Here is a 15,740-nt window from a genome sequence, read left to right on the forward strand (position 1 = left end):
CTGAATAAGTAAAGAAAAGGTAATTAGTGACTTCTCACAATTCTGACTTTTTTTCTCGCAATTTCATATTTACATCTGACAATTCTGACTTTTTTCTCAGAGTTGCGTGAATAAACTTGCAGTTGTGAGTTATGAAGTCATTATCGCGTGATGTAAACTCTGCCATTCTGAGAAAGTGAGAATATCAAGATTCTAACTCACAATTCTAAGAAATAAGGTTTATCAGAAATAATGTTGAATTGTGAAACTCAAAATTCAGACTTTTATTCTTAGAATTGCCAGTTTATCTTGCAATTCTGACTTTATAACACGCAATTTTGAGTTAAGTCAGAAGTATGAGATGTAAACTATCAATTCTTTAAATTCTTTTTTCTTTCAAATTGCAAGTTTATATTTCACAATTCTGAGCAAAAAAGTCAGAATTGCAAGGAAAAAAGTCAGAATTGCGAGATACAAATGAGCAATTGTAAGAAAAAAAAAGTCAGAACTGCATGTAAAAAAAAGTTAGAATTGTGAGAAAATTTTCAGAATTGTGAGATACAAACTATCGATTGCAAGAAAAAAGTCAGAAATGTGAGATACAAAATTGCAATTGTGAGGAAAAAAATCAGAATTGTGAGAAAAAAGTCAGAATTGCGAGATACAAACTTGCTATTGCGAGAAAAAAATATTGAGGAAAAAAGTCAGAATTGCGAGAAAAAAAGTCAGAATTGTGAGAAAAAAGTCAAAATTGCGAGAAAAAGTCAGAATTGTGAGAAAAATTCAGAATAGTGACAAGTCAGAATTGTGAGATACAAACTCAAGATTGCAAGAAAAAGTCGGAATTGTGAGGAAAAAAGTCAGAATTGCAAGAAAAAAGTCAGAATTGTGAGATTCAAACTTGCTATTGTGAGAAAACAGATTTGAGGAAAAAAGTCAGAATTGCAGGATAAAAAATTTTAGAATTGTGAGGAAAAAGTTAAAATTGCAAGATACAAACTCGCAATTGCGAGAAAAAGTCAGAATTGTGAGAAAAAAGTCAGAATTGTGAGCTACGAACTTGCTATTGCAAGAAAAAAATATTGAGGAAAAAAGTCAGAATTGTGGGAAAAAAAGGCAGAATTGCAAGAAAAAGTCGGAATTGTAAGAAAAAAAAGTCAGAATTGTGAGAAAAAAGTCAAAATTGCGAGAAAGTCAGAATTGTGAGAAAAATTCAGAATAGTGACAAAGTCAGAATTGCGAGATACAAACTCAAGATTGCAAGAAAAAGTCAGAATTGTGAGAAAAAAAGTCAGAATTGTGAGAAAAAAAGTCAGACTTGTGAGCCACGAACTTGCTATTGCAAGAAAAAAATATTGAGGAAAAAAGTCAGAATTGTGGGGAAAAAAAGTCAGAATTGCAAGAAAAAGTCGGAATTGTAAGAAAAAAAGTCAGAATTGTGAGATACAAACGCGATTGTCACAATTTCAAGGTATTATCTTGCAATTTTTACTTTATTTCTCGCAATTGCGAGTTTATAACCCTCTATTCTGACTAGATAACTTGCAATTGCGAGTTTATATCATGCAATTCTGAGGAAAAAAAGTCAGAATTGTGAGATTTTACAAATATTTTATTCAGTGGTGGAAATGTTGAGGGATATGATCTTAAATGTGCCCTAATTTAATGCCTTAAGTTTTCACAAATGTACTTTTATTCTAAGCCTAATTTATTTATTTGTCTGCTAAAAGAAAAACAGCTGATCTTCCAGCCTGCAGGCTGGTTTTAGTGGGGTTTTGACAAAAAAAATTTGAGCTGGTCAGGCTAGGAGACCAGCTAAAACCAGCTTGGCTAGGCTGGGAGACCAGCCAAAATGGGCTACTTCCACCTTAAACCAGCTGAGACCAGCAAACCAGCTTAGGTTGGTTTTAGCTGTTTTTTTTTTTACTTTTTTATTTGTAAAATTCTGAGGTACCATTTAGAAACCATGTTGATGAGATGAGAGCAGTTTAACATAAAAAAAACACTTCAGTTTTAAAATGAATTCATTTAGGCAAGACATGGCCGTATCCCATTCAGTAAGCTAGTTTTTATGTAAGATCTTGCACAGATGTTTGCCTTTCAGAATTCAGGACTGTTTGACCTCAAAAAGGAAAATCTCTCCTTGCTCAGATGCACTCTTTATTTATGTGCATTTTATTAATGTTTGCTTTGATTAGTCATCTATACTGCCCTTAAGAGTCTTTAAGTCCAATCAGTAGAGATGGATGACGCTGAGTGTAAATGCTGCTGGCTGATGGTGGGATACAGCAGGGCACCTTAATTACTGCTGGCCATTTGCTTAATGTAATTCTGTCTCCCTGTTTGGTCAATTGCTAAACTAATTATCTTTGCCTCTCTCTCCTCTTCTGCAGCCAATCCCGCTGCTTAAGTCGAGGATGAATCAGTCCTTGACCATGTCACAGGAACAAATTGCCTGCCTTCTTGCCAATGCCTTCTTCTGTACATTTCCCAGACGCAACTCGCGCAAGTCCGAGTATGCCAACTACCCCGAGATCAATTTTTACAGGTACTGCCTCCTTTTTAGTGGCATCGTTCTGGAGACCTGTTACATATTTTGCCGCTCTAGTTATTGATTGTCTGAGGTTTTAGATTTCCATCCAAATTAGGGTTTATGTGTAGGCTGTGAGGTAAGTCACGACATGATTTAATTTAGCTTCCCATTATCTAGTAGTCTGCTTCTATTATATTTACAATGGATTTCAGCCTTTTAATGTGGCATGTGGAGGCCTCAAGTATCAGATTTACTGAAGGTTCCTCTTTATCAAAATTACACTCCTCCACATTCACATACCCAAAATGTGATTTTCATTTGCAATGAACATTTGCACTGTCCTCCTGACCTTTCCATCATTAAATGATTTAATATTAAATTACCCATAAGGGGGCGATGGTGCTTCATACCAATTACATTAGAAATCTGTTGTTAACACAATCTTTGCCTTGTTTTTTATATTAGAGTTTTAATACTGCAGTGATATGGCTAATATTACAAAAAAAAAATTTTTTGCTCTCAGTTGACTTTGCAACTCCTAGTTTGCTGTTGTTTGGTTTGATGGATTTCGTCTTTGCCATTCTACAGCGTGTAGAGGAGACAACATGTAGGAGTTTCCTCTCCTCTCTTAAATTGCAGCTCTACCACAAAGCCACTCATGTGGTACAGTACTTAAATCAAGCCTTTACAGGCTGATTAAAACAAATGAATGAGATGCTAGAGAGACTGATGTGAAGTGCGTGGCCATCCATCTCTCATCTGTCATCGTGCCTACTCAAATGTCCTCCTCTGATGAGCAGGATCCCCCTGCAGCCAGATCTCATCTCACTACATGAAGATGTTGTTGGTATTCAGCAACAGTATATCGAAGTGTACATATCAGTGACAGAGCAGTAGGTTGTGTCTTAATCTAGTTAACTGTGCATAGTTTTAATTATTTTACCAAAATAAGAGGGATCATACAAAATGCATTTTATTTTGTATTTAGTACTGACTTGAAGAAGATATTTCACATAAAAGATGTTTACATATAGTCCACAAGATAAAGTAATAGTTGGATTTATAAAAACGACCCTGTTCATAAGTTTACATACACTTGTTTCTTAATATTCTGTTGATACCTGAATGATCCACATCATTTTTTTTTGTGATAGTTGTTCATGAGTCCTGAACAGTTAAACTGCCTGCTATTCTTCAGAAAAAAATTTCAGGTGCCACAAATTCTTTTTTTCAGCATTTTTGTGTATTTGAACCTTTTCAAACAATGACTATGATTTTAAGATCTATCTTTTCACATTGAGGAACTCATATGCAACTATTACATAAGGTTTAAATGCTTACTGATGCTTCAGAAGGAAACGCAATTCATTCAGAGCCGGGGGTGAAAACATTTTGAATTTGAAACTCAGGGTAAAAACCTATTTTGTCTTCTGAGAAACATCTTCTGTTTCTTCTGAAGGGCAGTACTAAATAAAATTTAAAAAAAGATATCTAGGCAGAATAAGAAAATTTTACACATCACATTGTTCAAAAGTTTTCACACCCGGCTCTTAATGCGATTGTGTTTCCATCTGGAGTATCAGTGAGTGTTTAAACCTTCTGTAAGAGTTGCATATGAGTCCCTCGGTTGACCTCAGTATGAAAAAGATGGATCCCAAAATCATACAGTAATTGATGGAAAGGGTTCAAATACACAAAAATTCTGAAAAACCAAAGAATTTTTGGGACCTGAAGGGTTTTTCTGAAGAACAGTGGACAGTTTAGCTGTTGAGAATAAACAAGGGACTCATGAACAACTATCACTAAACAAACAAACAAACAAAAAAATATATACAGCAGCTTTGGATCATTCAGGTAACATCACAGAGTCAAGCGTATGTAAACTTTTGAACAGGGTCATTTTTTATAAATTCAACTATTATTTTCTCTTGTGGACTATATGTAAATGTCCTTTGTAAAATATCTTATTTAGGTCAGTATTAAACAAAAAATAACATGCATTTTGTATGATCCCTTTAATTTTAGTATGATAATTAACATTTAACAGAAGGTGTATGTAAACTTTTGACCTCAACTGTAGGTGCTTTACTTGCCATTTGTCACTGAGAGAGTCACATGATAAAATCAATATTTGTTTATGCTGTAGATGGTAAAATAGCTTAATACTTTAATATAAACAGGTTTAAAAATGTTTTTATTCAAAGCAATGAAAAGTGACAACTGTAAGTAAGCCATTCATACAAAAAGTATTAATATTATAGCCCTGTGTTGTCAAATAATGACATGAACTTGACAAATCTGTGTGTTCAACTAATTGAAAATTGGTTTTCAGCGAAGTGATCAGGAAACCTGTTTGAAAACAGTCATCATTTTAATTTGATGATGGTAGAAGTGCAGAAATTAGACACTTCATCTTTAATATGGCCTTAATAACAGCACTTGTCCTGTAAAAATGCCTGTCATAGATTGCCTCTGCTTTAATGAAGTTGTTTTCATGCAAGTCGGAGTCTATCCTTTAAAAGCTCTTTAGGAAAACTGCCCGTGGTTCATCGTGCTGCACACTTGCAGAGAACGTAGCAGCCCTCAGTTTTACTCTGTCATCCTGAGATGGCTATTGATTCCCCAGGCACTTCAAGTACTTATACCAACTCCTAGACATACAGAGGAGCTAAATATAATACATTTGGTTTTGCCATTGCCTTGTTTTTGCCTTTTCCCTCCCTGCTGGACTTAAAGTGCTCTAGATAATGAAGGTCTGAGTGATATCAGTATAAACCTAATTGGCCATTCAGGTGAACACAGAGACACAGACTGTGTGCGAGCGCCATACGCTAACAAACAAGTACTATTCTATTGCTGTTTTTTTTTTTTTTTAAGTTGTACTATTTAGGATATTGTAGGCCGTGACTTCAGCCATGCTGCAGAAAACAAGTTTCTGCAAGACCGCAGAGCATCCAGACATGTGGATCGTTACGGTGCAGCCCACTTTAATTGAGTGACTGTCCATCAGTTTACTCATTGGCTTGAGCAGTGCTGCTATCTAGCACCAGGCAATTTAGAGATTGCTTGTTTGGCAGAGCTGTCAAAGTCTGCCCTCTGGGAAATGACATATAGGCTTGCTGAAGATATATTTACTTTAGTTTCAAAATGTGCACATCAAAGCAAGCTTTCCAGTGGTACATCTGCAAAACTATGAATACACATCCACCAGTGAGATCCGAACAACTGTCTTTATTTATTTTGTATAGATTCAGATTGATTATATCTTGCTTAGGAGCTACAAAATTGACTTTTGTCACCTTCGGTTATGTGAGACTCACATTGTAGTGCATCGACTGCATTCAGTGAAGTAATACTATGGAACTGTGTTGTCAAATAAAAAAAAGTGATCAGGAAACCAGTTTGTAATTGACAAGGAAAAACAGTAATTAAATTTGATGATGGTAGAAGTGCAGAAATCAGACACTTCATTTCCACTTCTCTTTGTCAAGAAGAAAGCAGTTACAATTCTAGATGTCCACTATCAACACTATTAAATTTGACTGCTGAAACATTTTTGACTTACAGTAGATAACTGGGAGAAAATCATCTACAATACCATTCAAACGTTTGGGGTTGCTAAGATTTAAGCATTAAAGGGATCGTTCATCCAAAAATAAAAATTCAGTCATTACGTACTCATCGTTATGTCATTCCAAACCTATAAGACAGGAAAGTTAGTAAGGACATCAATAAAATAGTTAATGTGAGATCAGTGGTTCAACCTTAATTTTACAAAGCTACTAGAATACTTTTTGTGTGAAAAGAAAACAAAAATAGCAAAACCAATACGTCATGGTACTTTTGTAAACAAGTGTTGAAGACTTGTTAAATAAAGTTGTTATTTTAGTTTTCTTTCTGCACAAAGAGTATTCTTTTAGCTTCATAAAATTACGGGTGAACCACTGATGTCACATGAACTATTTAAACAAACTACCTTTCTGGGCCTTGAACGTGGTAGTTGCGTTACTGTTTATACAGGGTCAGAAAAATCTCGGATTTCATCAATTATATCTTGATTTGTGTAACGAAGAACAACATGAGGGTGAGTAATTAATGAGAGACTTTTCATTTTTTGGTGAACTACCCCTTTAAAGTGATCTAACCCCTAATTTGAATTGATTTGAATTGATTGAAAATTAAAATATTTCCTTACTAAATAAATGCAGTTCTTTTGAACTTTCTATTTATCAAAGAAAACTGAAAATGTATTGCATTTTTACATTTTTATATATGCCTAATACCACAAAGATATTAAAGGATTAGTTTACTTCCAGAACAAAAATTTACAGATAATGTTCTCACCCCATTGTCATCCAAGATGTTCTTGCCATCTTGGTCTTCAGTCGTAAAGAAATTATGTTGTTTTTTTTTGAGGAAAACATTTCAGGAATTATCTCCATATAGTGGACTTCAATGGTGCCCACGAATTTGAACGTCTAAAATGCTGTTTAAATGCAGCTTCAAAGGCCTCTAAAAGATCCCAGCTGAGGAAGAAGAGTTTATCTAGCAAAACGTTTGGTCATTTTATAAAAAAAAAAAAAAAAATGTATATACTTTTTAACCTCAAATGCTCGTCTTGTTTAGCTCTGCCATGCGCATGTGTACTCTGTGTAATCTGGGTCAATGTAGTTAGGGTATGTCGAAAAACTCCCATCTCATTATGTCCTCCGACTTCTTTGCATGTTTACTTTGTAAACACTGGGTCGGTACTTCTGCAGCGATGTATTGACCCGGATTACACAGAGTACACATGTGCATGGCCGAGCTAAACAAGATGTGCATTTGTGGTTAAAAAGTATATAAATTCTTTTTTTTTTTTTTTTTTTAGAAAATGACCGATCGTTTCGCTAGATAAGACCCTTATAGAACCATTTGAAGCTGCATTTAAACTGCATTTTGGATGTTCAAACTTATGGGCACTATTAAAGTCCACTATATAGAAATAATTCCTAAAATGTTTTCCTAAAAAAAACTATTTCTTTACAACTGAAGAAAGAAAGACATGAACATCTTGGATGACAATGGGGTGAGTACATTATCTGTAAATTTTTGTTCTGGAAGTGAACTAATCCTTTAAGCAGCGCAACTGTTTGTAACACTGATAACGATGAGATGTTACTTGAGCACCAAATCAGCATATTAGAATCATTTATTTTCATGCATTTGAATGCAAGGCTCACTATGATATAGTTTGAGCCACTGGAATGACTTACCCTTGAACTTCTGGCACACTTTACCCTATAGCTACCATTTAGTGATAAACACTACTTTTTAAAATTCATGGCTAATGGCCAAATAATCAACATGGGTTTTAAACACTGGTAATTCTCCAAAATGTTTGTACATTTTTAGTCCTGGACACAAAACTCATTTTGCCTGACATGCACTGTAGAAAAAAAATCTAAAATCATTTTACCCTAGCAATTCCCAGCTTGTCATGTTATTGAAACCAGGTTTAAGTGCTTTAATAGGTGCATGTCTTGTTAAATCAAATCATATTTTCTCCCATATTTCTCACATTAAAGGTCAACAATCAGTTTTCAACTAAAAAAGCAGCTATTTTCTGTCAATAACAGGTTACCTTCCGGGTTACATTACATAAAATCAGCTCCACCATCAAAGAGCCTATATATAGGAGGCTTCAATAACGCTCTCTTCCTTCCCAAAGGGCTTTTAGTGCATCAGTTTTTCCTCTGTCATTTCATTTGTTTCCTCTTTTTTTCCTGCTTATTCCATTTACATCAAGTAAGAGGAAGGATGAATGCAAGTGGAAGATGGTTAGCTTGAAGACTGCAGTATTCTAAATGGAAAAAGCCATTTGCTGGTGTGGGGGGAGGCATCACGGCTGATCACTGTAAGGCTTTTGCTATTTGGGACTTTTAAAAGCAAGCCTGCAGTTCTTTAATGGTCTTTAGAGGAATGAAGAAGTGTTCCTCTCTGCGTCGTCTTTTGTGAAATGGGACTCGAGCGCGGTGCTGAGCCCGCAGGCGTGGGTCCGTATCATTGTTGTCCTGACAGAGAGGCCATCACAGGCGGGCATGCTGAGCAAACAGGACTTGTGAGACCAAGCGGCAAAGTCCGATCACACGGAAGGCCTCTTTTTCCCTCACGTGTTCCTAAGAATGACGCACTAACCTGTAGAAGTTGGTGCTGAAGCTCATATACGTCACATTGACTTTGGGAACTAAACGTCTCCCTCTAATGGTCGTTTATGACTGCGTCGGTAATACATCCTCTGAAAGTGAACGTATAGATTGTGTGAATTGATTTGGCTAATGTATGTCCCTAATCAACGTTTTTGTGTATCTTTATCATTCTCTAGACTGTTTGAAGGTTCCTCCTCACGCAAGATTGAGAAACTGAAAACTCTGCTGTGCTATTTCAGAAGAGTCACTGAATCAAGTAAGTCTGGACCTGCCAAACCATACAAATATCCAAATAACACTTTCTTAAAGTGGTATAATTGATGTTTGTTATATTTCTTTTTTCCAGTGCCCACTGGCCTTGTCACATTCACAAGACAGAGCTTGAGCAGTTTTCCAAAATGGGAAAGGTACCTTATTTATAGCTTAATTTAATGACTTTTTCCATTGTATTTATATATATTTATGTATAATTATACATGGATTTCCCCTTTTGGGGATCAGTTTATCTTTATAGTTCACAAAAGAAAATTAGAAAAAATACTCTATTGATTAAAAAAAGGTGAATTTCCTATTAAATAAATCTCACATTTATTTCCGAATGTGCTACAGCTAGAGGGCTCTCTGACATTTAAAGTAGTTCACAGAGATCTTTCCTTCACAACGCTTTGTGCTTGATAAATGAACTTTGGCACTGTGTAGTCACTTTGGCCAATTGCTTCCTCTGGCAGTGCAGGCGAGGCCAAACCGCCTCTCTGTTTTGCTTATTAGAAAACTCTTCCCGCTGAGATGGTTGTATTTCAAATTGCTTAAGTCATGATTGTAACCTTGCACTTCTAGTTCACTATAGCATTTCTAGCCTGCCACTTTTTATGATGCAGTTGTTTAACAGATCTTGTAAATGAATGTTTTAGTGAGTGATGGTTATTTTGCCTGTAGTGTTTTGATGGAGTTGTTTTTAACCTTTAGTTCAAAGACACAGCTCACCCGTCTTCATATCACCTGTAAGGGCACCATAGAGGATGAGGGTTACGGGATGCTTCAGGTGAGAATGTCATGCATGGGTTATTTTGACTGTAAGATCTGTCACATTGGCGATTACTTTGACACAAAAAAACCTTTTCTGTCATGCATCCTTTTTTCCTAAGAAGGACTTGTCTGCATAGTTGTTAATTTGACTTTTTTTGCATGTTAATTGTGCTGATTCTGTTCAAGCTGTAATTTAAGCTGTTTATTTTAGGCTTTATTGGATTTTGGGTATATTTGGATAGGCCCCTTTTCTAAACGACCCTGTTATACTGTAGCTTCCCAAAGGGTAAATTTCAACATTTTTTTGATAATTATTGACCTAGAGATTCCAAAGAATTGTACGGCAATGTTTTTTTTTTCTCCAGACTGAGTGGAAAAACCTAGGATTTTTTTTCGCAAAAGTAGTTTTTTTTTTTTTTTTATACATGTTCTCAATTATTTAACAAATGATTTAATTGACAGCAGTGGAAAGAGATTTTTGTCCTGTGACCTCAGATTGAGCTCCTACATAAATGATCTAAGTTTGGCAAATATATGTAATTCTATGATATAGGCATTTTACTAAAACTGGCCTTGCCCCTTTCAAACATTTTGCATCCCTTTGCATCAGCGAGTCTAAAGTTTAAAGGGATAGTTCACCCAAAAAATGAAAATTTGATGTTTATCTGCTTACCCCCAATGCATCCAAGATGTAGGTGACTTTGTTTCCTCAGAAAAACACAAACGAAGAATTTTAATGAAAACCGGTGCAGTCTGCCAGCCTTATCATGGAAGTGGATGGGCACCAAACCTTTAAAAGTAAACAAAAACATGCACAGACAAATCCAAATTCCACCCTGCGGCTCGTGACGATACATTGATGTCTTAAGACACGAAACGATTGGTTTTTGTGAGAAACTGAACAGTATTTATATCATTTTTTACCTTTGATACACAGCCACGTCCATCTGTCATGAGCACGAGTTTGGCATCAGTCACGTCACATGTGCACGCGCTTCTGGCGTAGTATACGCAAACGCCGTAAGGGGAAATCAGTGAAAAGTCCCGGATGAGTTTGCACAAGCAAACGTAATCTTTTAGCTTTAAATCGGTTTAAACAATCAGGATACGCGCAAGTAATTACCATTTTGAATAGCCGCTATACCCACAATCTCTGTGCACTGTGGAAACAATGAGTGTCGTATTCATGCGACAGATCGCTTCCGGCGTTTGCGTATTCTACGACAGAGCGCGTGCACGTGACGTGACTGATGCCAAACTCGTGCTCAGGAGAGATGGACGTGGCTGTGTATCAAAGGTAAAAAATGATATAAATACTGTTCAGTTTCTCACAAAAACCGATCGTTTCATGTCTTAGGACATCAATGTATTGTCACGAGCCGCAGGATGTAATTTGGATTTGTCTGTGCATGTTTTTGTTTACTTTTAGAGGTTTGGTGCCCATCCAGGTCCATGATAAGGCTGGCAGACTGCACCGGTTTTCATTAAAAATCTTCGTTTGTGTTTTTCTGAGGAAACAAAGTCACCTACATCTTGGATGCATTGGGGGTAAGCAGATAAACAACAAATTTTCATTTTTGGGTGAACTATCCCTTTAACTTTTTTTTGATAATTATTGATATTCACACTCCAGAGAATCTTTCTGCACTGGTTTGATTCCGATCAGGCGAAAAACCTAGGACTAGTTTGCAAAAGTAGGTATTCCATCTTTGTCCAGCATGAGCCAAGGATTCCAACAACATAAGGCACTTGAGCCTACGACTGACGATTTAGGAGTTATGAGCGATTTCGTACTTTTGATCTCTCTAGCGCCTCCGTCCCCCGTTGATTTGGTGCTGAACCCCTGTATGATTTTTAAAAAAAGCTGGCATACTGTATAGGTGCCTAAACAACATTATTGAGAGGAGATCCCTTTTAACTGCATGCACTTCTGACTAACGCTTAGAGAACTATTAATAACACGCAATTAAATCTTTAACTGGGCAAATAAACCAACTGTAAAGGTCTGTTAACAGAAGCCAGAGATACTGAAGCCGAGCGCAAAGAGGAGAAAATACTCAAGCTCACTGTTCACGATGCACGAAACATAGGAAGAAAAGTCTAAATACTAAGGGTGAGGGGTTTATATGAATGTATCTTTGAGGGGAACTGACTGTCTACAGAAAAGTTTAGATGGTATTTTCTTTTCATTTTATCTCTGTATAATGCATCTTAATGTAGCATTTAAAAGTGCAGCGCTGCTTTTTTTACAACGGTAATTGAGTAAAAGCTGTATTGCTGCTGTTCCATAAGCGCCACCTGCTGTCAGAGAGTTTTTGTTTCAGATATGTTTTATGTAGCATAATAACACCAGGCTAAGTTCAGACCATTCTGTTTTGCGTTAAAATTTGCAATTATACAATCTAATTTACATCAAAAACTACTCATGCTGTTTGTAGCACAGTCAGTGACAAACCTTGATGAACCGTCAAACCACCTGAATCTAAAAAAAAAGTGATACAGATTTTTAGTCAAACCGCTCAACACTTTTGGTAATATAGCAAAGAGCATTTTTGTTGATATAGCTAGATTTTTTTGTTTTGTTTTGTTTTTATGAGTATTACATTCATATTTGACATAACGTGTCAAAAAACAAACAACAACAACCTAAACATCTCAGCGTTGACCCAGCTGACTGAGGTTCTGCAGATCTATTGGCCCCGTTCACGTCCTTCCCTGCACCTCTAGAGTTCATTGCAGAGTCTGTCTGCCGGGGTCTTCTGCCCTGCTCTTCTTTTCCCATCTCTCCCCAGTTGGGGCAGGGCACACCCTGACAGCTGATGGGCACACATGAACAGCCCTGGGAGGTCCCAGGAGCCCGGGGTCCTGCCGGCCGGATTGACGGATGTTTCCGGAAGGGTGGGGATGGTCTGACAGGTTGTCAGTAGTGCTGAGGAGAGGCGGGGCGGTCGGAGCTGGAGTTGAGTGACCTGATCAGCGAGATCATCTGGCAGCCTGCCAACCTCCCTCCCCTTTTCTCCTCCATCTCACTGAGGAGGCTGTGGCCCAGTGAGTCCGGCCTGACAGCCTGCAAAACACAGCCTCAAAGGGGTCCTACACTTCCCCTGTTTACCTTTTCAAAGCTGTCCTGGGCCAATATTACCACTGCTGCCCACACTCCATCTCTCAAATATAAAAATACATAACATTAGGACACAGCACTGAGGAAATGGATTTCACAACAGAATTTAGCAGTGCCACAAATCCATCACTCATGTAACTGTAACTCATATAATTATGCATTAAATGTGTTTTATGTATATTTATTTATTTTCTCCTGCATTTAATCTTAAGGTCAGTTGTTTTATTAAGAATTCTTTTTTGCCCTTTTCAACATTTTAGTGCCACAAATATGATAAATAGCAGTGCAAACTATTTTTAATTTTATGTCAGGATATTTCAATATGCTGTTATATTCATCATTAGTTTTCTTTACAAAAATACAATAATATAGCTGCAATCGCTTTGAGGTATTTAAGCAAATGTGGTAAAATACATTGTTTAGCAAGTCTGTAACCACCTAAATCAATGATTGAAAAAAAAAAAAAGCATTCTTGGCAAATACAGGTAATTTGCCTTAGAAATCTGATGTTTTTAACATTTATGACTGTTAAAGTGCTAGTTGTTTTCTGATCTCCTTAAAACTTTGCATGCTTGTTTAGAATCACATGTCGCATGTGTTCACCATGAAGTTTTGAGTTTTCCTTCAGGCCTTAGGATTTTGGGTAAATTTTGACAGGCCCTTTTTCTAAACGACCCCCTTATAGCCTCCCAAAGGGTACATTTCAACATTTTTTTTGATAATTATTGACCTAGGGAGTCCAGAAAGTTGTACTGCAGGGTTTTTTCCAGATTGAGCAAATGTCAGTAGGTTTTTGACATCGTCTCTATCATTAACAAAGGGTTTGATTGACAGCAGTGGTTCTAGAGGCAAAGTTGTCTGGAATGAGGAGTTCTATCGTATGATGTGAATATCGTGCGTATGTGCAAAAAAACATGACACACAATTGTTTGCACATTTGAAAAATGCGATATCCTCCCAGTGGACAATTTCTTTCACAATTCCTTTAGACCTTTGGTGTTATGAGTCAGACAGGCCCACTGAGTTTCATTCCGGTTGGCCTCTGTTAACCTTGCCTAATGGCTGCTCAAACTTCGGCGGCTAATGTCAGCCATGTTTTTTGAGATGTTTGTCCTGTGACCTCAGATTGAGCTTGTACATAAGTGTTCTGAGTTTGGCAAAGATATCGTTATAGGCATTTTACCAAAAGTGGCCCTGCCCCTTTCGAATGTTTTGGAATCCCTTTACGACGATAAGTCGAAAGTTCAACTTTGTTTGGATAATTATTGATATTCGAGAATCTTTCTGCACTGATTTGATTCTGATCAACTGTAAAAATCAAGTACTAGATCGCAAAAGTAGTTTTTCAAAAAATGTGAAATACCTGAAAATTTTGCAGCTCACGATTGAATCTGATGGTTTAGAAGTTATGTGCGATTTCGTACTTTTGTTCGCTGTAGCTCCCCCGTCAGGCTGATTGAGGCGAACTTTGGTCACACTGTAGGCGGTGTGAGTACTACCATACCTCCAAGTTTTAAGTCTCTACAACTTAAGATTTGGTCTGCATGCTCAGTTTTACTTGAAGATCGCTGATCAGTGACCATTCTAACAATTACAATAGGGTTTTAGTGCTACACGCTTCTGCTCCTAATAAAAATCACTTTTTCTGGAAAACATTAGGCCACCCCTATTGTTGAGCCCTAATATGGTATATGAATACTAATATATACCACTGGTAACTATAATATAGTATAGAGTATTAAATAAGACAAAGGCTTAAATGGTCTGCCTGGAAGCTGTGAACATATTTACCCATTTGTTTGAGTTATCTGACCTTCATGGCTAATGGCTAGTCCTTAATAGATCCATTAGTCAGTAAAGAAGGAGTGGACGTTTGGCCTTGGCAGCAACCTGCAGGGTCACAATGTACAGAACCATGTTCTGCATGTGTTTTACCTTTATTATTAATTATAATTATTAATCATTTAAAATGTATTTACCTCATTGATATTTTTTATACCCAGAGATTTTGATTTTTGTTTTGTAACAATTACAATTTTATGGCTGATGAGAAATATTTATGGCCATTACTTTTTCTGAATTTATTTGCCCATCAGCAAGTGTAGCAAAAAGTTAATTTTGGATTTGTACATGCACCAAAAATTGTACACAAATTGAAGGTCTCCAGAACTGTGCAGAAAATTCTTTCCTTCTTTTACTTTACTCATCTTTTTGTAGTTTTACGCACAGCCAGGTAGAGCACTCTATTTTCCACCCCTGTGCATTTTAGCACCCTGTCCCTTACCCAGAACCTATAATCTCTGGTGACATACTGGACAAACATCCTGGCTTACAGTCTGACCATTTGCATGTTCAGACAAGTATCATAGATCTCTGTACCGTAATATCATTTCACACCAAGGATGAAATAATATATTTTTTTACCCTTTAGACCAGCTGAACAATTTTGCAGAAGATGAATATGTGTTTTTATTTGTGCTGCAGGTGGACTTTGCCAATAGGATGGTGGGTGGAGGGGTGACAGGTATGGGTTTGGTCCAGGAGGAGATACGCTTCATCATCAACCCTGAGCTCATCGTATCACGCCTCTTCACGGAAGCTCTGGACCACAACGAGTGCCTCATCATCACAGGTCAGCACACACACATGCACAGCAGTGGAATCGGTCCGCTCCTCCCTCCCGTCTGTCCTGTACACCATCACACATCTCTGTCTGATTGATCTCAGCCACCACTCAAGTGTCGTGTTCCTCCCTTCTAGCTGTTCAAACACCTGTTTTCTAAAAGGTGTAAAAATATTAGCTTTTTGTACACTTGGATGAGCCTATGGCGTATTATATAATGAGCTGGCTTGGGAATCATAAGGAATTTAATGATTTGATGTCTTTTCTGCT

The 15,740-nt window shown here is 37.0% G+C and overlaps 1 protein-coding gene across 1 annotated transcript in view; it reads left to right on the top strand.

The window, feature by feature from the left end:
* The window catches only part of parga (poly (ADP-ribose) glycohydrolase a), a 47,877-nt gene that overhangs the window by 17,404 nt on the left and 14,733 nt on the right, over positions 1–15,740 (top strand). The window contains 5 exon segments of the mRNA XM_073835000.1: positions 2,373–2,527; positions 8,877–8,956; positions 9,047–9,107; positions 9,667–9,742; positions 15,332–15,479. Coding sequence (XP_073691101.1) covers positions 2,373–2,527; positions 8,877–8,956; positions 9,047–9,107; positions 9,667–9,742; positions 15,332–15,479 — 520 coding nt within the window.

The sequence above is a fragment of the Garra rufa genome, chromosome 2 (assembly GCF_049309525.1).
Source record: "Garra rufa chromosome 2, GarRuf1.0, whole genome shotgun sequence".
Lineage (NCBI taxonomy): Eukaryota > Metazoa > Chordata > Actinopteri > Cypriniformes > Cyprinidae > Garra > Garra rufa.